The 21,927-nt window shown below is 49.4% G+C and overlaps 9 protein-coding genes across 9 annotated transcripts; 3 read left to right on the forward strand and 6 right to left on the reverse strand.

The window, feature by feature from the left end:
- Positions 1-123: 123 nt before the first annotated feature.
- K444DRAFT_538734 (uncharacterized protein) lies at positions 124-2,043 on the reverse strand (the record flags this gene model as incomplete). Its single annotated transcript, XM_024875565.1, has 2 exons — positions 124-1,832; positions 1,893-2,043. 2 exons carry the CDS (start codon positions 2,041-2,043, stop codon positions 124-126), a joined length of 1,860 nt encoding a protein of 619 aa, XP_024732148.1.
- Positions 2,044-3,047: 1,004 nt separating this feature from the next.
- Positions 3,048-4,880, reverse strand: K444DRAFT_617704 (GDSL Lipase/Acylhydrolase family protein-like protein). The gene is made up of 7 exons (XM_024881181.1): positions 4,458-4,880; positions 4,328-4,365; positions 4,195-4,275; positions 3,879-4,055; positions 3,478-3,759; positions 3,329-3,381; positions 3,048-3,273 (listed from the first exon to the last, which is right to left on the reverse strand). Exons 1-7 carry the CDS (start codon positions 4,561-4,563, stop codon positions 3,243-3,245), a joined length of 768 nt encoding a protein of 255 aa, XP_024732149.1. The 5' UTR covers positions 4,564-4,880; the 3' UTR covers positions 3,048-3,242.
- Positions 4,881-5,686: 806 nt separating this feature from the next.
- Positions 5,687-8,801, forward strand: K444DRAFT_645978 (uncharacterized protein; the record flags this gene model as incomplete). Its single annotated transcript, XM_024885153.1, has 6 exons — positions 5,687-5,891; positions 5,959-6,338; positions 6,578-7,702; positions 7,765-8,100; positions 8,150-8,689; positions 8,739-8,801. 6 exons carry the CDS (start codon positions 5,687-5,689, stop codon positions 8,799-8,801), a joined length of 2,649 nt encoding a protein of 882 aa, XP_024732150.1.
- Positions 8,802-9,215: 414 nt separating this feature from the next.
- On the reverse strand, positions 9,216-9,908 carry K444DRAFT_479646 (prenylcystein carboxymethyl transferase; the record flags this gene model as incomplete). Its single annotated transcript, XM_024872976.1, has 1 exon — positions 9,216-9,908. A coding segment is annotated over one exon (693 nt), but the record flags the coding sequence as incomplete, so codon positions are not given.
- Positions 9,909-10,908: 1,000 nt separating this feature from the next.
- On the reverse strand, positions 10,909-11,653 carry K444DRAFT_101894 (uncharacterized protein). The gene is made up of 3 exons (XM_024870258.1): positions 11,602-11,653; positions 11,246-11,536; positions 10,909-11,172 (listed from the first exon to the last, which is right to left on the reverse strand). Exons 1-3 carry the CDS (start codon positions 11,610-11,612, stop codon positions 11,052-11,054), a joined length of 423 nt encoding a protein of 140 aa, XP_024732152.1. The 5' UTR covers positions 11,613-11,653; the 3' UTR covers positions 10,909-11,051.
- Positions 11,654-11,771: 118 nt separating this feature from the next.
- On the forward strand, positions 11,772-13,999 carry K444DRAFT_617707 (uncharacterized protein). The gene has a single exon (XM_024881182.1). The coding sequence runs from the start codon at positions 11,806-11,808 to the stop codon at positions 13,861-13,863; it is 2,058 nt and encodes a 685-aa protein (XP_024732153.1). The 5' UTR covers positions 11,772-11,805; the 3' UTR covers positions 13,864-13,999.
- On the reverse strand, positions 13,956-16,180 carry K444DRAFT_102031 (MFS general substrate transporter). The gene is made up of 3 exons (XM_024870260.1): positions 15,720-16,180; positions 15,238-15,653; positions 13,956-15,191 (listed from the first exon to the last, which is right to left on the reverse strand). Exons 1-3 carry the CDS (start codon positions 15,909-15,911, stop codon positions 14,048-14,050), a joined length of 1,752 nt encoding a protein of 583 aa, XP_024732154.1. The 5' UTR covers positions 15,912-16,180; the 3' UTR covers positions 13,956-14,047.
- A 270-nt stretch (positions 16,181-16,450) lies between these two features.
- K444DRAFT_538181 (uncharacterized protein) lies at positions 16,451-18,361 on the reverse strand (the record flags this gene model as incomplete). Its single annotated transcript, XM_024875518.1, has 2 exons — positions 16,451-17,398; positions 17,474-18,361. 2 exons carry the CDS (start codon positions 18,359-18,361, stop codon positions 16,451-16,453), a joined length of 1,836 nt encoding a protein of 611 aa, XP_024732155.1.
- A 923-nt stretch (positions 18,362-19,284) lies between these two features.
- K444DRAFT_102050 (uncharacterized protein) lies at positions 19,285-21,882 on the forward strand. The gene is made up of 8 exons (XM_024870261.1): positions 19,285-19,638; positions 19,691-19,826; positions 19,881-19,902; positions 20,033-20,536; positions 20,592-21,080; positions 21,135-21,365; positions 21,414-21,686; positions 21,743-21,882. The coding sequence occupies exons 1-7, from the start codon at positions 19,419-19,421 to the stop codon at positions 21,624-21,626; spliced, it is 1,815 nt and encodes a 604-aa protein (XP_024732156.1). The 5' UTR covers positions 19,285-19,418; the 3' UTR covers positions 21,627-21,686; positions 21,743-21,882.
- The last annotated feature ends 45 nt before the right edge of the window (positions 21,883-21,927 follow it).

The raw sequence follows: 21,927 nt of genomic DNA on the forward strand, positions 1-21,927 counted from the left end.
AGATTTTACTTCATTTAGTAGCAAACAGCTAGTCTACCATATTATGGCTGCAATAACAACCCACGGCCCGAAATTCCAAGCAGCCTGCGCCGCATGCTCATACAAGCAATAAGATCAACCCCTCTACTCCGCAGTCGTGGCTTTCGGCTTGCTAGAGTTCATCCATGCAAACGCCGAGGCGCCTCCAACTGGGTTATTGGACGATCTCGGAATCGTCGAAATGGTCCGTGGTGCTTTCTGTTCATCCGAACTGACTCTTTTGGACTCCCATCTCAGGGGCACATTCTCCACTCCGCCAGCCTGACTCTGACTCTTCCGTCTGGTTTCTCCCGAAGAACGAGCCGGTGCTGGCTCATACGTTGCGCCGGTGCGTGCAGCAGAGGATGAGCGGCTCTTGTCAGTAGTAGTTGTCGAGGAAGAGATGGCCTTCGAGGGTTTGAGAACTTTCATGTGTCTTCCTCCTCCTCTTGTAGCTCTTTGGTATCCGCTCGTGGATTCGTTTTCACTTCCGGCGGCACCATTTGCTTGACGCCACGAACCCCAAATTCCTCCTGACGATTCGCGACGTGCCGAGTCGGCCGAGGCTCCGGAATCTAATGGTTCTGACTCCTGAGCAGTGCTCTCGACTAGACGTTGCTTCTCGGATTCAGTGGTGTTCCCGTTCGCCTCGGCACTCTTCACGCTGGAAGCCCTATTACGACTACTTACATCCGATGAGAAGTTGGAGATGAATGGCGATGGCGGTTCTGTAGAAGGACCCGAACGTTGCTCTTGGTCGGATGAGTTCCCTTTGGTGCGTTGGCCGATTTTTCTTGTCAGCGCAGAATTGACAGCTTCTGGCGTTGGCTCCACTTTTGGCTTCGACTCAGTTGGTGTGAGAGGAGTTGCGGACACCTTCAATTCACTTCTCTCGGGTGAGATGTTAGCAGTGCGCAGATTCTTGAACAGATTCTCGTCTTCAGGCCTCACGAAGGGAACCGAAAGCTTGTTTCTGTCATCAGCGTAGAGCGTCATAACATTCTGAGAGAACAAGATGTCTGCATTATGCGCTCTAAGGGTATCACTGCCGAGGAAGACACGGATTCCTTTCTTACGGTCGAAATTGCTGCGATGGGTGAGAGAAATGAGTTCGAAGTCCGCCAAGAGGGTGGGAAGGTGAGGAGCAGGGCTATTAGATCTTGATGTTGGTTGAGTGATGACAGCTTCAGGAAGATAGACGGGGAGCCTGATGGTATGACGTCCAGAGGCGTCCTTCTGAACCTGATCAAGTAGTCCCAGATCTTTGACGAGGGAGAAATCAAGCAGTGACCTTTGTGAGCCAGTGCAAACGTCAGCGTAGAGGAGCGAATTGTGTGAAAAGTTGGTTGTCAACCAACACCGGATAATAGAGGGGACGGATCCCAGAACGAACAGTCCTGGGGGAGGATCAGGAATGTCCAAAGGCGAGTCATCGCCTTGGCCGCCAATGAGGAAATTAGTATCAAGTCCTAGGCTGCTCGTTCGGCCAGATGGGACCGAGTGCATTGAATGCACTGAATGGCCAGCAGAGCTATGTCTACCATCTGACTTGTGTGACAGTGAACGTTCCGTCATGGGATGGCTTCCAAATCCGCTCCCTGGACGTACAGGTCCAAAGTCTCCCGAGTTCCGCGAACCAGCAGCCCAATTCGACCCTTGCAGCGCACTGACATCAAATCGAACGCTGTTGGCTCTTGATGCACCACGTCTGACAGGTTCCTCATCTGCTTCGAGTTGTAGACTGTTGAGCAAATTCTGTCCTTGTTCATCATCAAAGTCGTCGAAAACGTCGACCGGAGGATTTGGAACTGGACCTATTTGGGTTCTATGTATTAGCAGCGTCCTGAACGATGAGAGGATTGGGATGAACTGACCTTGCTGGGGGGTACCGCTCAAGACTCCTGGAAACGGCGAGCCAGTGCCCCAAACGGACTTCAATGCTGCATCATCCGCCTGGCGCTTCTCCAATCTTAAGATCCGGTCTGCATGGTTGATCTGGACAGCCTGGACATGCTTGACGTCCATCTGAACATGGTATAATTCTTCTCGGGTGGCAGTGAACTGCGAATCCATGCCCACCTTGCGTTTGTATGCCAGACGACAAGTAGGTGTTGGTGACCTTCAACGAGAGAATATTGTGGCAGTGAAAGGTGGATGTAGAGATCCTAGAGATATTAAAACCAAGATGGTGAGGGGTGTTCGATAGCAACTCTTCGGAAATGAGAGCAGGTGTGGAGAGAAGATGAGGAGATTGGTGTGGTTTGGAGGGTTCCTGTTGAATTGCTCCTTTCAATGGCGGGCTCCCATGAGACGCAAGTTTAAGATAGCGACTAGGTCACCTATCCTAGATCTGCAAGGCCTCCAGCTCTTTGTACTCTAGTAAAGGGAGCTTCTCTCGACGTTGTCCCTCGTTTGGAAGCAAGTCACGCGGTCCACCTCCCCCGCCGCATCGACCTGCGACCGTCGGCCACTGCGGTCGTCTGTATGCCTCAGATTTTGGATCGGATCTTTCACTCTGGAATGTCTCCTCTGGGAGCGTGTCGGGGGTATAGGTTGTCGTGTTGACTCGGTGGAGTGCCGTTCGTTTGGGACAGGAATAGAGGATCGCGTGAAATCTGCCAAGTCGTGGAGGATGATGGTAGATCACGGATGGGAATTGATTAGGAGGCTAGAGATGACCCTATCAGCACCAACGTGGCCGAACAAAGGCTGCCTGGGAAATTTCTGGGGGTTGAGATGTTACAAGATACGTAGTCGAGCAGCCGAGGCGAACACACTTGATGGATTCACGGACCGTTGGAGTTGGCTCTTGCGTAGATGGAACTGTAGGATGCTTATCGTGATGGAATGTTGCTTTTTGGACGAATGACAGTTGGTGACAGTGTAGAATTCCTTCTTCAATCAGATGCATCAAACTGAGTCGAATCGGACGAAATGAGTGATGTCTGGGGACCTGCCGGGTAAAGGTAGCCCCGGAATGCAGGGATGTGCCCAATCAGGTCAGGGCTGGCTGGAAGTGCGTCATGGACATCGAAGAGTCACAATTGTATTTTTTTGTACTGTAGTTTTGTTTTCAAGATGGCTGCAAAATCAGGCATGTTTGCTATGCTGACTGGTTTTGCTTGCTTGGCAAACACACATCCGTTGCTTTGGTGTTTTGCTTGGAGAGCTTCACCATTTTCATCTCATCTGCTCGCATGTCAATTGCCACTGAATTCTAAAGTTCACTCCGTCTTTGGAGCAATTGACCAGTGACTGGAATATGCATTAGTAATACAACCACATCAGCATATGAGTAACAGTAACGTACGGGAAAATCCATGAAGGATTGTCCAGGGGTTCAACTGCCCATTCCTTTCCTACCTGTTCCCAGGAAATCAGAATCAGCATACTTCTTTCAGGATGTTCTAAGAGCTGCTGGACATGCTACAACCAGTACTCCGAGAACTTGGGACTCACCAAGGGCAAGAGCTTGTCCAAGAAGACCTTGTAGCCATCGCCAGTAAGATGCAGACCGTCCACTAGGAGGTTCCGGAGTCCTTCGTCATCACGCTTCTCACATTGTCCCACATACGTTGGGGTCAACCTAAGTCGTGCGTCCATCAAAGCCTCCCAGAGGTCCACTAGTACTACTTTTCTATCCTCGTGCTCTCTCGCAACCTCGCGAACAACGTCGGCATATTGAGCCGTGACTTCTTGGTGTCGAGTGACAGAACCGTAACCCTTCTTCAAGTCCAATTCCTGCTTCCAGATAATCGGAGTCAGCATACTTCCATGAGATATTCTTAGGAGTAGAATGTCCCAGGAGCTGCTGGATATTGCTACAAGAGAGATTAATAACCTGAGAAGTTGGGACTTACCTCCAGATGGACCTCATTGATGGGAGGTGGAGTGACCAGGAAAATGGTTGGACTGTGAACGGTTATTGAAGAATGGTTGAGAATTGTCTTCAGATTTTCCCGGTATATCTGCAATGGGACATGTTGACTGGTCGGACCGTCTTTGAGACAGGCGTCGTTGGCACCGAAGAGAATGAGCTTGTTGCAATTAGAATGGAAACGTAAAATAGAATGTATCGATAGCGACAGTGAAAAAATGAATAGCTGTGCTTGAGCTATGGACCGATATTGTCCCAGAGACAATTTACGAATTTAACAGAAGACTTTTCAAACTTACAAGATAATCCACTTTAGCACATGAAGCCGATGGAATGAGATCTTGAAGAATGACCAAGGCGTGGGCCGTATTGTATCCGCTCTGAATGAATGTCAGTCTCGACGAGACAAAAAGAAATGAGTGGACGATTTACCAAACCCCGGTTGATGACATCGAGTCTCCGCTGGCAGTCTATTAATCATCAGAGGCTTGCAGTCCAGAAACGAATTGATAGAGATGGGAGCCAGCGAGAGTGCATTCGAGATATCCCAATAGAGACTCACGTTCTTCCAGCCCAGCACCAAAGCAAAAGCCATCACGCAAGAGACTGCTGAATTGAACGATGGAATCTCCTATTAGAAGGAACTGGGGATATCTCTTGGCCGCCATGACCTGGGGTTGTTCAAGGGCGGTTCTTGCACCGTTCCACACCAAGAAATTGTGTGGAGAAGCTGAGGTGAAACGGAGAGGTCAAAGGCGTTCTTTCTCGAGCCTTGTCCCGGCCGGCCCTTCCCTTCTTTCCCTTCCTTTCCCTTCCCTTCACCCAAGCCTGTGACAACGCTGCGCCTGCTGACTCCTTGGTAGCGACAACAACTTCTAACTAAATTTTTCGCAACTTGCGGGAGATCGCTCCGCTCTCCTCCTAAACCTGCAAGGCGGCACAATAATAGAGGTACTATTGCCGAAATGAAGCAGCCTCATTGCCCTGCAGAAGACCCTGAAGCCACCCCGGCAGCACGCCAAGAGAAGCCACAATGGCTGCATGCAGCCTGCAGGCCACCTCGGAACCACCTCCGGACGGAAAAAGTGCTCGTCGCCTTGCTTTTTCGCGGCTGCGGCGTTGTCTCAAAAGGTATTCATCTCAGAATGCTCTTCGTGGACTCGCTTTGGAGATGTCCGTTGATGGGGATGTCCCTCTCGTAACCTCGTTAAATGATTACAGTATCTACAGCTGCCCGTGATGCTCGATGTCGTGCAGTTATCACATGGGATCGGCACCAGGCCAGCCCAGAAATGGTGCCCTGGAGTGGATGGGATACGGCAAGCTGACGGGCATCGCGTCACGCAGCTGGAAAGCTGCCGACTGAATTTCAATGCTGATCCAAGCGGTCTCACACACACGCACCACACACACCCCTCCCCCACCGTGATTTGTGCAACCCATCCACCGAAATAATACGCATCCATGGTCCTAATCTGCCTCTGAATCACTCAGTTGGGCGTGTTCGAATAAGACATTGCCTCTCGAAGGCCTGAAGGCGTGGATCGGCCGGCAACGGGTGTGCCATCCGTGATTGCTTCACTTCCTTGGCAACCGCGTCCCCAGATCTTAATAAATACTGCAGTGCTCCTCCTACCCGGGGTCTTTTCCACCTTCAACCGTTTCCACCCCTCTTCTTATGCTCCCCGTATTTGGACACAGCATGTACAGTAACACTCGACTCCCATCATGACGGCGCGTCAAAGGACTAGGTCTGGCCACTCTGGTCGTACAGCAGCGGAAGACTTGAGCATGACACCAGCCCTTCGCTCTGCCGATTCCAGTGGGCCCCCTTCGCCGACTTTCCTGAGGGCCAACTTGCCTCGCAACCAGAGCAACCTTTCGACCGATGAGAGGACACCTCTGCTGCCAAGTGCAGGGCGATCCCGAATCCGAGTCCAGTCTGCCCTCGAGCCCGGCAAGGCTCGATTGTCGAGGGGCCACAGCTTCAACAATGGTACGACGTCCCCTCCAACCCACCCCACCTTTGCTGGCACTTCGCAGACTGATATAATTTGTCGCAGGAAGCCTTAGGAGTACTCGACATCATAGCCGTGCTGGTTCTTGGGGGACACGACTAGTCACCGCGTTGACACCTCATGATTCAATGAGGGAATCAAAGGGGTCGATCCCCGGAGACGATCGAGTCTGGTATGATCAATTTACATCGACGGACTGGGTTCAAGACAGCATTGCAGATGCCTACCGCGTCAAAGCTTTGCGAAGCCGTACGGATCTACGAGGCCGCATAGCGGCATTCTTCGATGGCACACAAGGTTGGATATTGAGTGCACTTGTGGGGTTCCTAACGGCCATATTAGCATATCTTGTGGATGTATCCGAAGCTCCTGTCTTTGATTGGAAAGAGGGCTATTGCTCCACTGGCTTTTTCACCAGTGAAAAGGTAAGTTGCTATCAAGTCTTCATCTTCCTTGCCCAATTTCTGGGGCTTCATGGTCCCTTTTCAATCCCATGGGGTTATCTACAAGGAAGTTCGTCTTTCATCAAGAGAAAAATAGATCCCTCTACTTCATCAATTTTTACTTGACCTCTGGAATGCAAGCAGCCACCTTGACCTAAATGCAGATCTCCGAGACAATATAATTCACAAGCAGGATAAGTTATGACTGACTTGAAATCTAGTTGTGCTGTCCGGATGGAGGCCGTTGTCCGGCTTGGAAATCCTGGTCGAATTTCATCAAAATTCCTCGCATCAGCGAGCAGATCATCGAGTTCGCAATCTTTGTTTGTTTAGTGGTGGCATTCTCAACCGTATCTTCCCTAATGACGCTTACCACCAAGACGATTGTTCCCTCCACGTATCACATGTCCACTCTGGATGAAAACCTCGCAGCTCTGGCTCGACGACCCCAGTCTGACCAGGAGGATGGAACCGCCAGTCCCAGGCAGATCGTAGAAGAGATTGAGACCCCACCACCCATGATTTACTACTCTGCCGCTGGAAGTGGCGTTGCAGAAGTCCGAGTTATTCTGAGTGGATTCGTCCTCCATGGTTTCCTTGGAGTCAAAACTCTCGTTGTCAAAACAGCAGCTCTGATATTGAGCGTCGCCTCCGGACTGAGTTTGGGAAAGGAAGGCCCCTTCGTTCACATTGCCACTTGTGTTGGTAATATTGCTTGTCGATTATTTTCGAAGTACGACAAGAACGATGGAAAGCGCCGAGAAGTGCTTTCAGCCGCAGCCGCAGCCGGAGTGACAGTAGCTTTCGGTGCTCCCATCGGCGGTGTTCTCTTTTGCCTGGAAGAAGTTGCATACTTTTTCCCGGCCAAGACTCTTTTCAGAACATTCTTCTGTTGCATAACCGCAGCTCTGACGCTAAAGTTTCTCAACCCGTACGGCACCAACAAAATTGTCATTTTTGAAGTGAGATATCTCATAGATTGGGAGTTCTTTGAGCTTGGTGCTTTCATCCTCGTGGGAATGCTCGGCGGTGCCGCCGGAGCCATTTTCATTAAAGCATCTCGATCTTGGGCGCGAACCTTTCGAAAGATAAATGTCATCAATAAGTACCCGCTGGTTGAGGTAATGTTGGTCGCATTACTTACTGGACTTGTCAGTTATTGGAACCCTTTAACGAAAATGCCAGTGGCAAAGTTGCTCTACAATCTGGCAAGTCCTTGTGACCCTAACAAGCGAGACGAAATGAACCTTTGTCCTAGCGATATCGATGAAATCTTCCCCGTTATTTCGAAACTCGCAATTGCCTTTTTCATCAAAGGAATTCTCACAATAATCACATTTGGCATAGTGAGTCTTTCTCTCATCCCATACCAGTGAGTCCAAATGTCATTTACTAATCCAACTCGTAGAAAGTTCCAGCTGGAATATATGTGCCGTCGATGGTTGTCGGAGGCCTCGGTGGTCGAATCATCGGCCACCTGGTTCAATGGGTCGTTCTTCGATATCCCACTTGGCCCATCTTTGGGAATTGTGCAGCGCATGTCACCGGCCGCTCTTGCATTACTCCCGGGGTGTATGCTCTAATTGCAGCAGGCTCAACCATGTGTGGTGTGACTAGGTTATCAGTGACCCTGGCCGTCATCCTTTTCGAATTGACTGGGAGTCTTGATTACGTCCTGCCGTTTTCGCTTGCTATTCTCGTGGCAAAGTGGACAGCTGATCTCATGGAGCCCCTCAGCATCTACGTAAGTGGCCCCAGTCCGGACAGCCGTGTATTTGGCTAACTCAGGGTAGGATTTGCTAACAAACTTAAACTCTTATCCATTTCTTAACAACAAGCACAAACCAATCTTCACGTCAGATCTAGCTGACATCGTCCCTCGTGTCCGCCGTGAGCGAGTGATTGATATCTCTGCCTCACCACTTGTGCCAGCAAGCACTCTTCGGCAGAAATTAGAGATTCTTCACAGAGCAGGAGAGGTCGATGGCGGCCTCCCCATTATCCGAGATGACATCCTCGTTGGTCTCATCTCAGCTCCTGATCTGGAGTTTGGTTTGGACAACCTCGAGGATGAAGTCGATAGCTTGTGTTTAATGACAAAGGTTGCAAGCATCGACGATTCGGACAACGAGGCTATCGTTGACCCGACAGATTTTTCAACATATGTCAACCAGGTGGGTTTGGCCAGCACTGTTTTCACCAGAAACCCTCTAACGATACAGGCACCGTTGGCACTTGACATTCACTCCCCAATGGATCTTGTATATGAGTGTTTCGTGAAGCTCGGATTGAGATATGTCTGCGTGACGAAGGAAGGGCGCTATGCTGGACTGGTAGGCTTCTTTCTCGGAGTGTAGAATGGCTCAAACTAATAACTTGCAGACGCACAAGAAGACATTTGTAAAGTACATGCGGGAATTAGAAGAAAAGGAAGGTCAAACGTGAAGAAGGTTTTGCATCTGCATCAGCATTTTGCATGAGCATCAAGGAATGCATAGAAGGTTTTGGCGCTGGAGTCGGGAATTGATATTCATACCCCTTTCTTGTAGTGTGGCATTGGATGCATTGGCATTTGGAATTGCATCGAGCGGCGTTTCTACCATTGCGTGGCTTTAGTCAAGCCTAAAACAAAAGAGATATAATAAGAGCATCACTGCACCATTACTATAATCTCATCTTATCGTACAATTAAGTCCTGTAAATGCCGTCCTAACTCAACGCTAAACAAGACAATGCAGGCAATGAGATCCTTCAGATGCTCGCTCCCAATTACCCAATAGAACTAGCAGTAGACCTCCGATATGCACGCTTCCCACAACGCCCGCAACACTAACACACCACCAAGTCAATCAATCACCTAATCCCCGGGATCCCAACCCACGTCCTCGCCCTATACTCCACATACTCCTCCCCAAAAAACTTCACCAGCAACTCCTCCTCCCCCCTAATCCTGCGATCAAAGAACCGGAACAGCGCCAACGGGTACGCCACAAGGAACACCCTGTTCCCACACATAAGCTGCGTGCCTACCGCCCACCAGAAATACCCGAAATAGCTCGGATGCCGCAGGATAGAGTAGATCCCGGATGTGACGAGCCGGTGGGATCTTGCTTTTGTATGCCGCACTATGTGCGAGAAGTTGGAGCCGGCTGTTAGCATTGCTAGTGCGCGGGTCGACTGCCCGATTACTATGAGAGAGAGGCCGAGGACGAGGAGGATGGTCTGGATGGGTGGTGGGAGGAGGGAGGGCGCGAGGAAGTACGAGATGAGGGGTTCGAAGAAGAAGGCAGAGTGTGCCATTGAGTATGCGGAGCCATTGGAGGAGAGTAGGAAGGAGCCCGTTGTTGCTGCGTTACTGTTTGCGTAGGCTGTGGTGTAGAACTCGAGGAAGTGGAAGGTTGACAGAGTCGCGAGGAAGAAGGGGGGGCGCCAGAGGGGATGCCCTGTCCAGAGGAGGACGAGGGAGAGGGAGAGGGAGAGGGCGAAGACTATGCCGAGGAGGCAGGAGCGCAGAGCTATGCCGGAGAGGGATTTCGACTGGTGAGGAAGGAATTGCTGTTCGTATCGATCGAGGGCTGCGAGGATGTCTTCTGGTTGGGAGGGTGCTTGGGGGCCTGGGTTATGCGCGGCGTGACCGAGACCACCGCGGTTGATGAGGTGTGCGGCATCGTTGAGGACGTTCCATCGAGGGGGCTCCCAGGCTTGAGGTTCGTAGTCGGAGTGGTGGGCTGAGTCGTTCGCGGAACCATTTTCTGAAGTCGACATGTTGGAGATGGTTAGGTTGAGGAATCTATGTGCAGAGTGAGTTCGAAAGATAGATATGTTCAAACTCCGCAGCTGGTAGTTCTAGATTTGGCGGTCAACAACCGCTGATATGTCACGACTTCCATCCCAAATGAGGCTGTTTTGAGATAACACATCCCATGTGATGATACGAGGAAATTGTTTCCACGCGGCAGTATTTCGGAGCTATTCTGCTTTTGTCACGCATATCAGGCTACACCGCCCACGGGTAAAAGTGGGGTGACATGCACTCCCCAGTCACAGATCTCATGCAGGAATTATTCGAGTTGCGAAAATGAAGTTTTATTTATCCCTTGTTGCCACCTGTATAATGTCATTAGGGACCGTAGCTCAACTCATTTTTCAGTAGCTACAGGTAGAAGAAACTTGCTCAATCCGCGTGCCAACTGTGGTTTTCAAAGAGTGACTGTGTCTCTTTCATGGCAACTTTCATCGTTGAAAAGATTGTCACGGAGAGGATGAGGACGGTCTGTTCGACTAACGCTCACCATTTGATTGCGAGACCAGCGTTTACCTCCTCGAAGGGCTTCAGCCACCGGTTCTAACGGCGTTGAATATCCTCTGTCTCGTCCGTCTTCAAATCCATTTGAGAGAGCAATCTTCATCCACCTTTCACTCAATATCCCCCGAGTTGAAGGCGTTCCTATCGTTGATGACGTGATTGAATACTCCAAACTGTCTCTTGAGCCAAGAGGTCTAGCTTTCCAAATCGTCGACCACACTCCAGTTGAGATATACAACAAGACTGAAGGTCAGGACTCTGGCCAGGCCATGGTTATTTCAAGAGAGTATAATGTCGTGGCGGCGGTGGCTGGGTCCCCTGGATATTGAGATGATATTGCAACCATGCCAGTGGTGCTGTGTTTGTATAGAGCCGTCGGATGTTCACGTTCATAAACCTCCTTGAATGGAAAATGACGACAGAATCAATATCAAGACGTTGATCAGCGCCCATATAAATGGGATCCATGTCGACATTTTGAAGTATCCCGCATTGTATACTGTGCCAAGGCTTGAGAGTGTCAGTCGTGCGTATGCCGGAATGAAGAGGGCCATCTCAACCAGGTCCACAAGCAATGACTTACATCAAACCAACGATACTTCCGGCTAACAGAGCCTCAACCCCAGCAACCAGAGAGTAGAGTAGTGGGATGGCCCAAACATATTGCCAAGCTTTCTTGCCTTTTCCCAATTGCATCAACACGGCAAATGCTGCCACAGCCAGATGGAACACAGCAAATATGATAAGGGTCCAGAGAAGAGTATGGCGCCAAATATCGTGGGCATAGTAAAGGTAATTCGCAACGCCTGGCTTTGCCTTGTAGGGCCAGTACAGAGATGGAAATGGAGGCGTGGTGTAACCAAGCGGTGCGGTACTGGAGATGTGGACGCTATTGATCAATTAGTTCACCAAAGAGTAGAATGGCACGGCGATACTGACTTGAATGGCATGACGGCCGTGGCCACCCTTGTTGGGGGTTGACCAGTTTCGGGATCGTTAGATTTTGAAGTGTCGTTGAATTGAGGTTGCGCTTGAACGCGAAATCGCGGAAGGCTGGAGATGCCTCGGCTGAAGAGCTCCGAAAACATTCAAGCTCACACTGCCAAGAAACAAAACACAAACATCAATGGCAATTCAGTAACCATGCCGGCAGATCGCCTTCTTACGAATGTGCTTCGCGCATATCAAGGCCTTCCTGATCCAAAGCAGAATGATAGAATTCTGTCCAGCACGACCTCGCTGCTTACCACGCTCTCTAATCCTCTGAACGTGACGCTCCTGACCTCACACCTGCTTACCGCGCCGGCAATATGGAATCGAGTTGATGGGTTACGAACATGCCTTCGAATAATCAGCGTCTTCAATACTGCTGCCATCACGGTGCACAAAAACCAGCTTGAAGGCCACCCAAAACCATACGATTTGTACCAACCAAGACAGGGAGGTGGAATAAGCTGTGACGACTGGGCAAAAGCTGTGGTCAAGGGCTTAGATGATCGGACGCCGAGATGGCAACACATACTGGCCATAGCAGGTGTACTGCTTGGAATGGAGGGACAAGAGAGACATGGCCTATCCAGAGGGTTGAGGTCCACCCTTGAAACTGCTATGGTGACCGCTGCAAACCTCGCCTTGGAAAATCAGGCAAGTGGTGGTATCCTAGGAGCCGAATCTATTGTCCTGGCTCTCAATCATACATTTCCGCTCTTGTCCGATAATGTCAGACGAGAGCTAAATTACGATGCCCTGGTTATGATCATGATTCCGGCCATGACATCCACGGAAGGATATGAGGAAGGATACTTTTTGGAAGCCATTGACCACGATGTCAGACCAGGAAACAAATTCGACTGGTCAGCAAAATCGCCCTCGTTTCTTCATTTACAGAAACTGGCCTCCAAGCCTTTAATATCTTCCATGGGACCATTATCAAGGCTTATCGCCCATTCGATTGAGAATATGAATGGTTCATTGAGATTGGTTGAAGTCCAAGAACATTTGCTTAAATTTACAGACAATTTGTTGCAAAGATGGCAGACGAATAAGCTGTCTGAGATTGACACCTCAGGAGAAGCTACCTTTCTCACTCCCGAAACACTTCGAGTTACATTTCCAGTTCTTTGGCAAGTTCTAAAAACTGCCATGTTTGCAACAGTTGTCATCCTGCGAGCAGTAATAGGAAGGACGCTCATCGATCCCATCCTGGCCTCTCCACAGCAAGCGCCAGTCACCGCTTCCCAGACCCTCCTCATCCTCAAGAATATCCACTTCATCTCCTCCCGGCTTGGTTCAAATGCCTTCTCTGCATACACATTTGTCAACCTCGCCTCAATCGATATCCTCACTCGCTACCCCGCCTCTTCACTCTCCTTCCTTCGCTCCATATACCCTACTCAAGCCGGGCAAATACCTGCTCATCCGTTAAAACGCAATCACGACCTCTTCTACCTCAACACAGCTGAACACTTCACTCTGTCCCTCTCTCCGGCCGATGCCGAATTACTCATCGTGGCGCCCTGTACACCATATCTAAACCCAACCGCCAACGCTCATCTTCTCGAAATCTTTGAAGCTGCACACAGCGCCATGTTATCTGTCCTTGCAGAGCCGCAAAATGCAGATTTAACAGCAAAAGTATTACCCTTTTATATGGAAAGTCTTTTTGCTTCTTTCCCAAAGAATCTGAGTCCAAGGCAGTTTAGATTTGCCTTCAAAGCGTTAATGCAGATCTCCACGCCTCCGAATCCCCTATCAAGCTCACAACCAATGATGGCGGAGACGTTGCTAGAGCTGCTGCACCATCGGGCTTTAGGCGCACCTACAACGCCGCTTCCGCCATTTATGGCTATCAAAAGCGAAGCAGATGCTAAAATACTGGAAGTTCCACTCTCAGAGCAAGCCGTCTTGCTCCTGACATTACTTGATGCCCTACCCAACGTTACGTTGAACGTCCTGGGAGAGTGGCTTCCTTTGGTAGCGGATCTTCTGAATGTGATTCAGGATAGGAGTATGAGGGAGCATTGTAAGAAGAGGTTTTGGGAAGTAATGGAAAGTGGAGAAATGGATGTCGAGAGGAGCGCTGTTTGCGTTTCTTGGTGGAGCACGAGGGGTGGTAGGGAGAGGGTGTTGTTTGGTGATCAGGGCGAGGGAGGTCCGTTCATGAGTGGCGGACTTGGGGTGAGAGATGGGAGTAGACTATAAGTTAATGAAAGCGAAATGATACCAATGAATTTGTACGCTAGGTTATGAAGGTGATGGTAACACCATTTTCATCTTTGTTTGAGAAAGCAGCAAAACATCTTATAGTTTCTCGTCAATTTATTAAATACCCATTCTACACATGATCTAACCTAATTCTTTTTTGTATACCTCTTTGATTGAATACTCATTGCAGTTTACCTTCCACATCCGAGTCGGTTTTAGGCACATCACTTCCAGTAAGCTGACCATTGCTCTTCAAGTCGACATCTGCTGTCTTCACAGTACCAGACTCCAATACCTCACTTGGTCCCTTGTCAACTCCCTGCTCTGTATTCAAAATCCGATCCAGACTCAACTCTTCAGTAAAGAAACTCGAGATAAGGGCTACCGCATTGAACGCGATCAAGGTAGCCCAGATCAGCTTTAGAGAATCTGCGAAAACTTGTCTGAGCACCAGCTTGTCGTGGGAATCATTCGGAAGCAGCTTGATGACTTCCACGACACCAAGAACATTTTGGGCAAGCCCCTCAGTCTGGCGACTGAAACTCGAGGCCTCGAGCTTATGCTGAAACGCGTTTTGGAAAATGACACCGAGGATAGCGAGGCTCAAAGACATTCCCAAGGTGCGGGAAGTCATAACCATAGCAGCCGCATGAGCTATATCCTCATCTTTGGCGCTGGCTTGTATCGCAAGCCTCATAACCGGCATCAATATCCCAACGCCGATACCGGGTAAGCAAGTGGTAAAGATCCATTGTGGGATGGTGATATTGAGGTCAAGCCTCATCATGATTCCGACCCCCAAGACAGCCATAGTCCACCCAACCCAGAGAATCTTGCGATATGACCCAAGTTTCTTTAATGTGAAACCTGTGATAGCTGCGGACGGGGAGACAGCCAGGAGGATGGGAAGAATAGCGACGCCGGATATGATGATTGAGTAGTCTTTGACTGCTTGGAAGTAGAGAGGCATGTAGTAGATGACGGCCCACATGTTGAGGCCGGAGACTAGACTCTGCCAATAAACTGTTGTTGCTGTTCTGTTGTTGAAGATTCGCGTTGGGATGAGAGGGTGCTTGGCGCAGTATTGCTCCCATACCACGAAGAGTGCTACACCGGCGATGCCTAGGAGCAATGGGACAAGCGTGTGGTAACTTGACCAGGGGAACATGAGACCACCCCATGATACGGCGATGAGGGTCGATGTCGCAGATGTCATTAACAGAAAACATCCAATCCAATCCACCTTTTTAACTTTGCCCACAAGCGAGCCTTTTGTCGGGCGAAGACGAAGGGATATTGGTAGCAGTATGAGAGAAGCCACTGCACTGTTGATTATTAGTCCAGTTACAAGATTCGAAAAAGGGGACTTACAAAGGCAACATTATCCAGAATATCCACCTCCAAGTCGCCTTCTCCGTGAAAGCCCCTCCAATTAACGGGGATATTGCGCATCCTATTGCCCACGCAATAGCGTTCATGCCGAAATAGCCTCCTCGATGCCTGAGAGGTACCAAGTCCGTGATGATGATCTCAATGAGCGAAAGACTTCCACCGCTACCCGCACCTTGCAGTGTTCTCCCAACCAATATCGTGGGAACATTATGCGCCAATGCACATATGATTGAGCCTGCGATAAAGAGCACGAGTGTTGAAATCGCAACTGGTAGTCGGCCAAAGGTATCAGAAAATGCAGCGAAAGGGGTTTGGCAAACGGCACTAGCGAGTAGATATGATGTGCCAATCCAAAATGCTTGAACTGAAGAACCATGGATGTCTTGTGCTATGCTCTGTCATCTCCAATGTTAGCATTTGTACGTGTATATTCAGAAACGGGTCCTAGAAGGAAGACTTGCGGGTAGGGCAACTCCGATGGCAGTGCTTTCCAAAGCTGCATAGAAGGACATTACCAACAAGACTGAAAATGCAACATTCTCTCTTGTTCCAAGCTTAAAATCCCCTTCAAGAACTTGTCGAGGTCCATTTGCCATCGTATCGTCATTTTCGCTGGATGTTTGTGAACGTGATGTCTCCTGTGTTTGTATCATTTTTGCGATGAGACTGGCAGCCTCCTCCCTGTTGCAAAGAAATTCAAAATTGTATCTTCCAACACTGACTACATTCCAACGCTGGAAGGATATATATAGCCTTAGGAAATAGCAAGACCCTTTAAGATTTTCGATCGGAGCTGATGTGATGTATGAGTGGCTGAGTAGCGTCGAATCCCCGCGAAACGCCCCGAGACGCCGGAATCGCCTTTCGGCTGTTCATGAATCGGCTTAAAATGGTCTTCGTATTCCCGAGGTTTCCATTCAATTGATATCTTGCGAGCTGCCCATTTAATCTACCCTCGTCTCCACAAGACCCTGGAGGGACGTACTGAAATTTTTGCTCACGCAACACCCACTCCAAAATTGGCATGCTCTCTCTCTGGGTATTTCTCAAAAGACTTCTCTAGAAAGGAACCGATGCCAACTCCCAGCTGGATACTTCCACGCATTCTAGTCCCCCATAACTCTATAAGAAAGTGTTTCTGCTTCAAACTGTACATCCGACCAATTTCAGTAATCGAACTTGCCACACAACTTCACATCAACATGAGCTTGAAGTGGAGACTTGTCATTACGTCCCCCCAATACCCATCTCCGAGAGAAGGGACAGGATTGTTCAAGCGCCGCCTCTTCCAGCACTCTTCCAAGAATTTAAGCACGTTCCACCCTAAACCAACGGACGTTTCGCTGACGCCGGCTCCAGAAATCATGTTCCTGATCATTGTGTGCTCGTCCTCCTCCAAAGCTAACGACGCCGTGATTAATATGGGCCAAAATGCTGAACGTGGCAAAAGCGGATTTGGAAGTCTTTTGAGCAACTCCATCGTCTTGCAAACGTTCTCTCGAATCTCGGGCAGTTCTGGGCATGGGCCAGAGACCACCACATGAAGATAAGTCAAAGCTGCACGCCCGTAAAGCTCAGTAACATAGTCTGCGTGTTCTGAAAGCGGCGTTAGGTATGGCAAGGCTGGCCTATCACGAATTATGGGATGTTTGCGATCCTTCGTGAACTTGTCAAAGGCCTGTTCCAGCTCACTTTCTAACAGGGTTGCCCTTTTGGCAAGCTCGATGATGCTCAGTGTTCCATTTGATTGTGAGGTCCTTTTCCACGAATCCAGAGAAGCAATCTTTCCGATGGAGATCAAGGCCCAGTTTTGGATGCCTCCAATTTTATCCAGACGAAGAGGAGGATCGTCGCCACCAAGCAAACGCTCATGATGTTCTGCAAGAAAAGGACTTGAGCCTAGGGAGACAGCGCTGGCGATGTCTATCCATGTGAAGACCGCCATTAAGAACTTAAGTAATACCTCATCCTCATTGAAGAGCAAAGAACCCTCTGAGTCATGTGGGGATATGGAAGATTGTGGAGAAGGATCGGGTTCTGGAAATGGTATTGGTGAGATGAGAACGTTTACGAGCCCTGAAACAACGTCTGTGGCTCCCTTCATGTGGATCTGCCAGTTTTCAACGCCTCCAGCAAACCCCTTCACGTTGAAACATGGTTAGCGTACGACCTTAGATTTTCTTGTCATGGATGACAAAATTGTAAAAGAACATACAATAAAGGCGATCATTTGAAGAATGCATCCGAGGACTTTCATACTATCCTCCAAACTTCGAGTATCCTTTTGTTGACTGTAGACTCGGATGTATTGCTGTAGGTTCTGCAGTGCTGATCCAAGTTGTGCCAAGCTAGCCTGTTTTCGCTCCTTGGCTCCGTTCGGCACTTCAATCATTTCATAACAATGAGCACTCATTGCTAGGGTCATGTGGTACATGGGAGGGGTCCGGAGGAGGAGGGATAAAAGCCATCCCCTTCCTCCTTCCGCGGCGGTTGGATTGTACATCCTGAATTGGATAGGGAAGACGTAGTCTAAATAATACATAAGCAGCGAGGCTTCGCGTCCTTTTAGCGCTTGCGGCAAGCTATAATCGACAGGTCGTGGGGTTCCCAAGCTAGTGGTTGCTCCTTCGAAGCCGTTGAAGTTCTCGTTTCTAGACAAGGTAGCAAATGAAATAGCAGGCCCGGGACGGAACCCAGTCTTCAAAGCTGGACCAGTGGGAGTATTTCCAGGTGTTAATGTGACACCGGCTTGCGAGTGTTCCCGTAAGACTACATTTGCAAACTCTTCCTCAAGCTGCGCGTTGTCGTCTGGTATTGGAAAATGGTGTGGAGACAGTGCATTAGAATTGCTTCGATCCGGTCGATCCCGCGCAGGAGCTGGTGGAGGTTCTCGTCTTGCTGCATTCTTAATTTGACGTCGGGTTTCTGCTGTAGCTGCCTTTTCTTTCTCACCGCCGTCCATCCACTCAGGTCTCAATCCATAGCCATGGCATGCGATGCCTAGACCTTCACAAGTCGCACACACTGGCCTGAGCTCATCACACTTCTTCCTCCGCAACCGACAAGTCCAGCAACCAAGTCGGCTTCGCGACCCTCCTGCCATCGGTGGTTTTAAAAAAGCGTAAAGATACGTAGATCTACTTAGAGTACAAAGAGCGAAATTTGAACTCATGGGTGGGAGCGGATGCGAAACGCAGCGAGACGCAGCGAGACGCCTGCAGAACGTCAGCACTAGCACTCATGCTTAACTTCGAGTTGATTGGTTCATCTACTCGTAAACGAGACCGGGGAAGCAGCTGCAACCTCGGCTCTTCGAGATACAGCCCTGCGATCCATGTATGGAAAGCAGATTTCTTGTGCGAGAGTTTGCTCTGAATTGGAGGTGCAACTTTGCAGTACAAGGATCTGAAATATTTGCTCAAAAAGTAAAGCTGCGAGACACTTGAGAAGTCGAGTCAGTGCAACGCGCATCTTCAAAATCAGAACATACAAAGAGAATGTCTCGGTGAGCCTGGGCATCTGAGAGACATATCTTGCTCGATCTGGCTCGAGTTGAATGCAGCGGCCTTTCCGTTTAATATGCCCATATCGCCGGGGTCAGCCAAACCTCAGGAACGAAGCTGGGAAGATCATCTGCGAAGTCCTTTCCCGGTAGCTTGGGCGTCGAAGTGAGGCCTTGAAATCGATCGTTGAAAGGAAAGTGGAACATTGAGAAATGGTGACTACCATTCTACTCTATTGTGCAGCCATCAGTCGGGCAGGGTTGCCGGACCGCCCAGCTAGAAACTAACAGTGCAGGGCTGGACTACTGCTTGATTTGTGAAGCATTATTTTCAGCTGGTCTGAGAGAGCCACATTGCTGGCTGGAGGTGGAAGATGTTCCTGAAATTGAGAGAGCAGAGGATGGGTGAGGATTTTGAGGAACCTGAAAGATAGCTTCAATCGGGAACCCCTGTTTAGATCACGTGATTCACACGACGACTGTCTCAGGCAGCATCTTTTGCAACAACCGACTCAAAAGCTCGCCTTCTTCCAGCTCTCCGCGCTCAAACAGCCCTCACTATTACCTCAGGCATATTTCCCCAAACTTGGAATATTGTGGTTATCAAAGCCAGCAAGGAGGGTTACGGGTCCTCCCCAAACGGCTGAAACGGGACGACATGCCGGACTCAAACCAGCCATCTCAGCCAAACCCCAGCAGTCTCGGTCGCATGGCGTGCTCCTTCTGTCGAAGGAGAAAGTTGAAATGTGATCGTAGAACTCCGTGTGAGTCCTGCCAGAAGTTTGGATTCGATTGCAAGTACGCAGCCGGCATATCTTCAGGCAGCTCAAGACCAGATCTGAAGTCGTCACGTGTGAGGCAGTTGGAGGATCGGCTAGGTCTGTCATAGAACTCGCCCATGATGGCATTTTTAAAATTAAGAATGAGTAGGGCGAGTTGAGCATCTGCTTCACTCGAAGAACAAGCGTGACACAGGAACTACTCCGACGAATTCAACTGGCAAGGATGCAGCGGTTGAGACGGATAGGGACGACACTTCGTTAGATTCCGATGCCATCAGAATGCTGTAAGTGACTGAAACTTGCCATTACGGTTGATCCAGAGTCACTGATCCGTTCAGGGAGGAGAAATACTTCGAATTCGTATGCATGCCTCTTGCCTTATCTCCCCAGTCTTAATTTCCCACTAGCTGCAGCAACATTCAAAGAAATTCTTAGATTGTATCAAAGCGAAGTGAACTAGTCTATCATTACTTACTGGGAGATCCTTTAGGTCCATCCTGTCATAAATGTCATCCATCCGGCCCGATATGCTGAACGCATTCGGGACCCTGATACTCCCCCACCAATATACCTTCGCCAAGCGATGTGGGCGTTAGCAGCAACCACAACCGACCTTTACTCAGATCGCTGCGAAGCTCTCTACCAATCATCAAGAAGGCACCTTGAAGAAGATGAGCTGAAGAATCCCGGCATGGAGGCTATAAATTTAGCTCCTGCCCAAACATGGATTCTGATCGCGATGTACGAACTGAATCATGGATATATCCATCGAGCGTGGATGAGCACGTCACGTTCAGTGAGGTTGGTGCAAATGATGAGACTTCACCGACTTGACGGTGTGACCCAGGTTATGGACCCAACGCTTCGCTTCGTCCAAGCTCCACCAGATCTTACCGATGCCGAAGAGAGGAGACGGATCTTCTGGCTGACTTATATTATGGATCGCTCATCTTGTATCTCAATGGGATTTCCAGCTCTAATTGATGAGAGAGACGTCCGTTACTATCCCCCCATTGTTCCTTGGCTGGGCACTGACGAGCTATATCTAGATTCGCACATTGTTGCCTGTTTCAAATGCTGCGTTCGAGAATTCGACGAAAGAACGTTGCTTGTTCCTTTCGGATGCCCTGACCACCCAAACCAGCAAAGACTTATCTGCCTTTGCTGCTCAGATTGTCATCGTTTCCTTATGCGGCTCGAAGCTTGCTGAGCTCCAACGCTATGACCCGACAGCTGCCCCACTAGAGTCAGCAGGAAGCATCTGGCTCCAACCGCAAAGGCTAGGTGGTGCCCTCACAACAGAGTTTCGAGTTCCAGAGCATCTATCCATACCGTTCGCTCCGTTAGACCCAACTACAGCTTTTCTAAACATGTCAGCTTTTGGCTGTACAATCTCTGTGCATCGAGCAGCCCGAGCACAGCTTGGCCAGGATTCTGTTTCCGAGGTTATCTTGACTCAAAGTAGGAAACGGTGTGTTGAAGCTGCGTCGAAGATCGTTATGATTATGAAAGTGACGAGCCACTGGGATATCTTGTCCGTAAGTAACAAAGCTCAAACTACTCCTTCACAAGGACAACCTAACAGCCAGCAGTTCAATCCATGGACGAGTTATACTCTCTACTTAGCCTGTGTAGGATTCGCAAATGCGTGGCTTGAAGAGCGGGATCCTGCTCTCGAGGCTCCATTGAGCTTTCTACTGGAAAGTTTGAGAGCTTTCAAAAAGACTTCGGCACTGGCAACAATGATGCTGTCGGATATCAATATCGAATTTCCGAGTCTGTTGGGTCAGCTTGACAAGCAACTTGCTGAATCATTAAGTGATGTAAGTACATTCTGTCCCATCGTTTTCCATCAGGTACTAACGGGACAGGATTTCTTCGCCTTCTCCGGAGCATGTGTTCCTGTTCAGATAGGGACTAGAGAACGATCGACTGCTTCCGATTTTTCTGTCGATCCAGACTTCACGAACGGGACCGCAGACATGTTGAATTTGGAGGAGTTCGACATGCCACAAGAGAACCCTGATGCTTGGGATTTGAACCTCTATGGGCTGAGCCCATTTCCTTTCGGGGGCCGTCTGTGAATTCAAGGACATTGAATTCTTCACGAGCATGGTGCCCACGCGGGGAGAAACCCGTTGCGTGTAAGACCTAGAAATTTCTCTCTTACTCAACTACATGAGTTTGACATAGGAAATAGTATGGGTGTAAGGGCCCTCGATCAGCAACCTAGAAGCAAGACCATTCGAGCCGGTCATCATACAACCACACATCCACATCGATTACCGCCACTCTCAGTGTGCTTTCCCCAGTAGTTCCTTCCGACGTTAGTCCCCCATCTTCGGCCCTGAACTCCATGTATATTGGAAATGTAGAAAATCGGTC

Source organism: Hyaloscypha bicolor, assembly GCF_002865645.1.
Source record: "Hyaloscypha bicolor E unplaced genomic scaffold K444scaffold_126, whole genome shotgun sequence".
In the NCBI taxonomy this organism is placed as follows: Eukaryota; Fungi; Ascomycota; class Leotiomycetes; order Helotiales; family Hyaloscyphaceae; genus Hyaloscypha; species Hyaloscypha bicolor.

Excerpts from the sequence above, each read along its gene's own strand:
- K444DRAFT_617704 (XM_024881181.1), bottom strand. The coding sequence starts at position 4,563 with ATGGCGGCCAAGAGATATCCCCAGTTCCTTCTAATAGGAGATTCCATC. Across the intron at positions 4,366-4,457 it reads TGGTGCTGGGCTGGAAGAAC|ACTGCCAGCGGAGACTCGAT; the intron begins GTGAGTCTCTAT and ends GATGATTAATAG. Across the intron at positions 3,274-3,328 it reads AATCCTTCATGGATTTTCCC|TCACTGGTCAATTGCTCCAA; the intron begins GTACGTTACTGT and ends TGCATATTCCAG.
- K444DRAFT_101894 (XM_024870258.1), bottom strand. Across the intron at positions 11,173-11,245 it reads GGAAGTATCGTTGGTTTGAT|CCTTGGCACAGTATACAATG; the intron begins GTAAGTCATTGC and ends GACACTCTCAAG.
- K444DRAFT_617707 (XM_024881182.1), top strand. The coding sequence starts at position 11,806 with ATGCCGGCAGATCGCCTTCTTACGAATGTGCTTCGCGCATATCAAGGC.
- K444DRAFT_102031 (XM_024870260.1), bottom strand. The coding sequence starts at position 15,911 with ATGATACAAACACAGGAGACATCACGTTCACAAACATCCAGCGAAAAT. Across the intron at positions 15,654-15,719 it reads CCATCGGAGTTGCCCTACCC|AGCATAGCACAAGACATCCA; the intron begins GCAAGTCTTCCT and ends TGGAGATGACAG. Across the intron at positions 15,192-15,237 it reads TTCTGGATAATGTTGCCTTT|TGCAGTGGCTTCTCTCATAC; the intron begins GTAAGTCCCCTT and ends AATAATCAACAG.
- K444DRAFT_102050 (XM_024870261.1), top strand. The coding sequence starts at position 19,419 with ATGCCGGACTCAAACCAGCCATCTCAGCCAAACCCCAGCAGTCTCGGT. Across the intron at positions 19,639-19,690 it reads GCAGTTGGAGGATCGGCTAG|GGCGAGTTGAGCATCTGCTT; the intron begins GTCTGTCATAGA and ends AAGAATGAGTAG. Across the intron at positions 20,537-20,591 it reads CTCTAATTGATGAGAGAGAC|ATTCGCACATTGTTGCCTGT; the intron begins GTCCGTTACTAT and ends AGCTATATCTAG.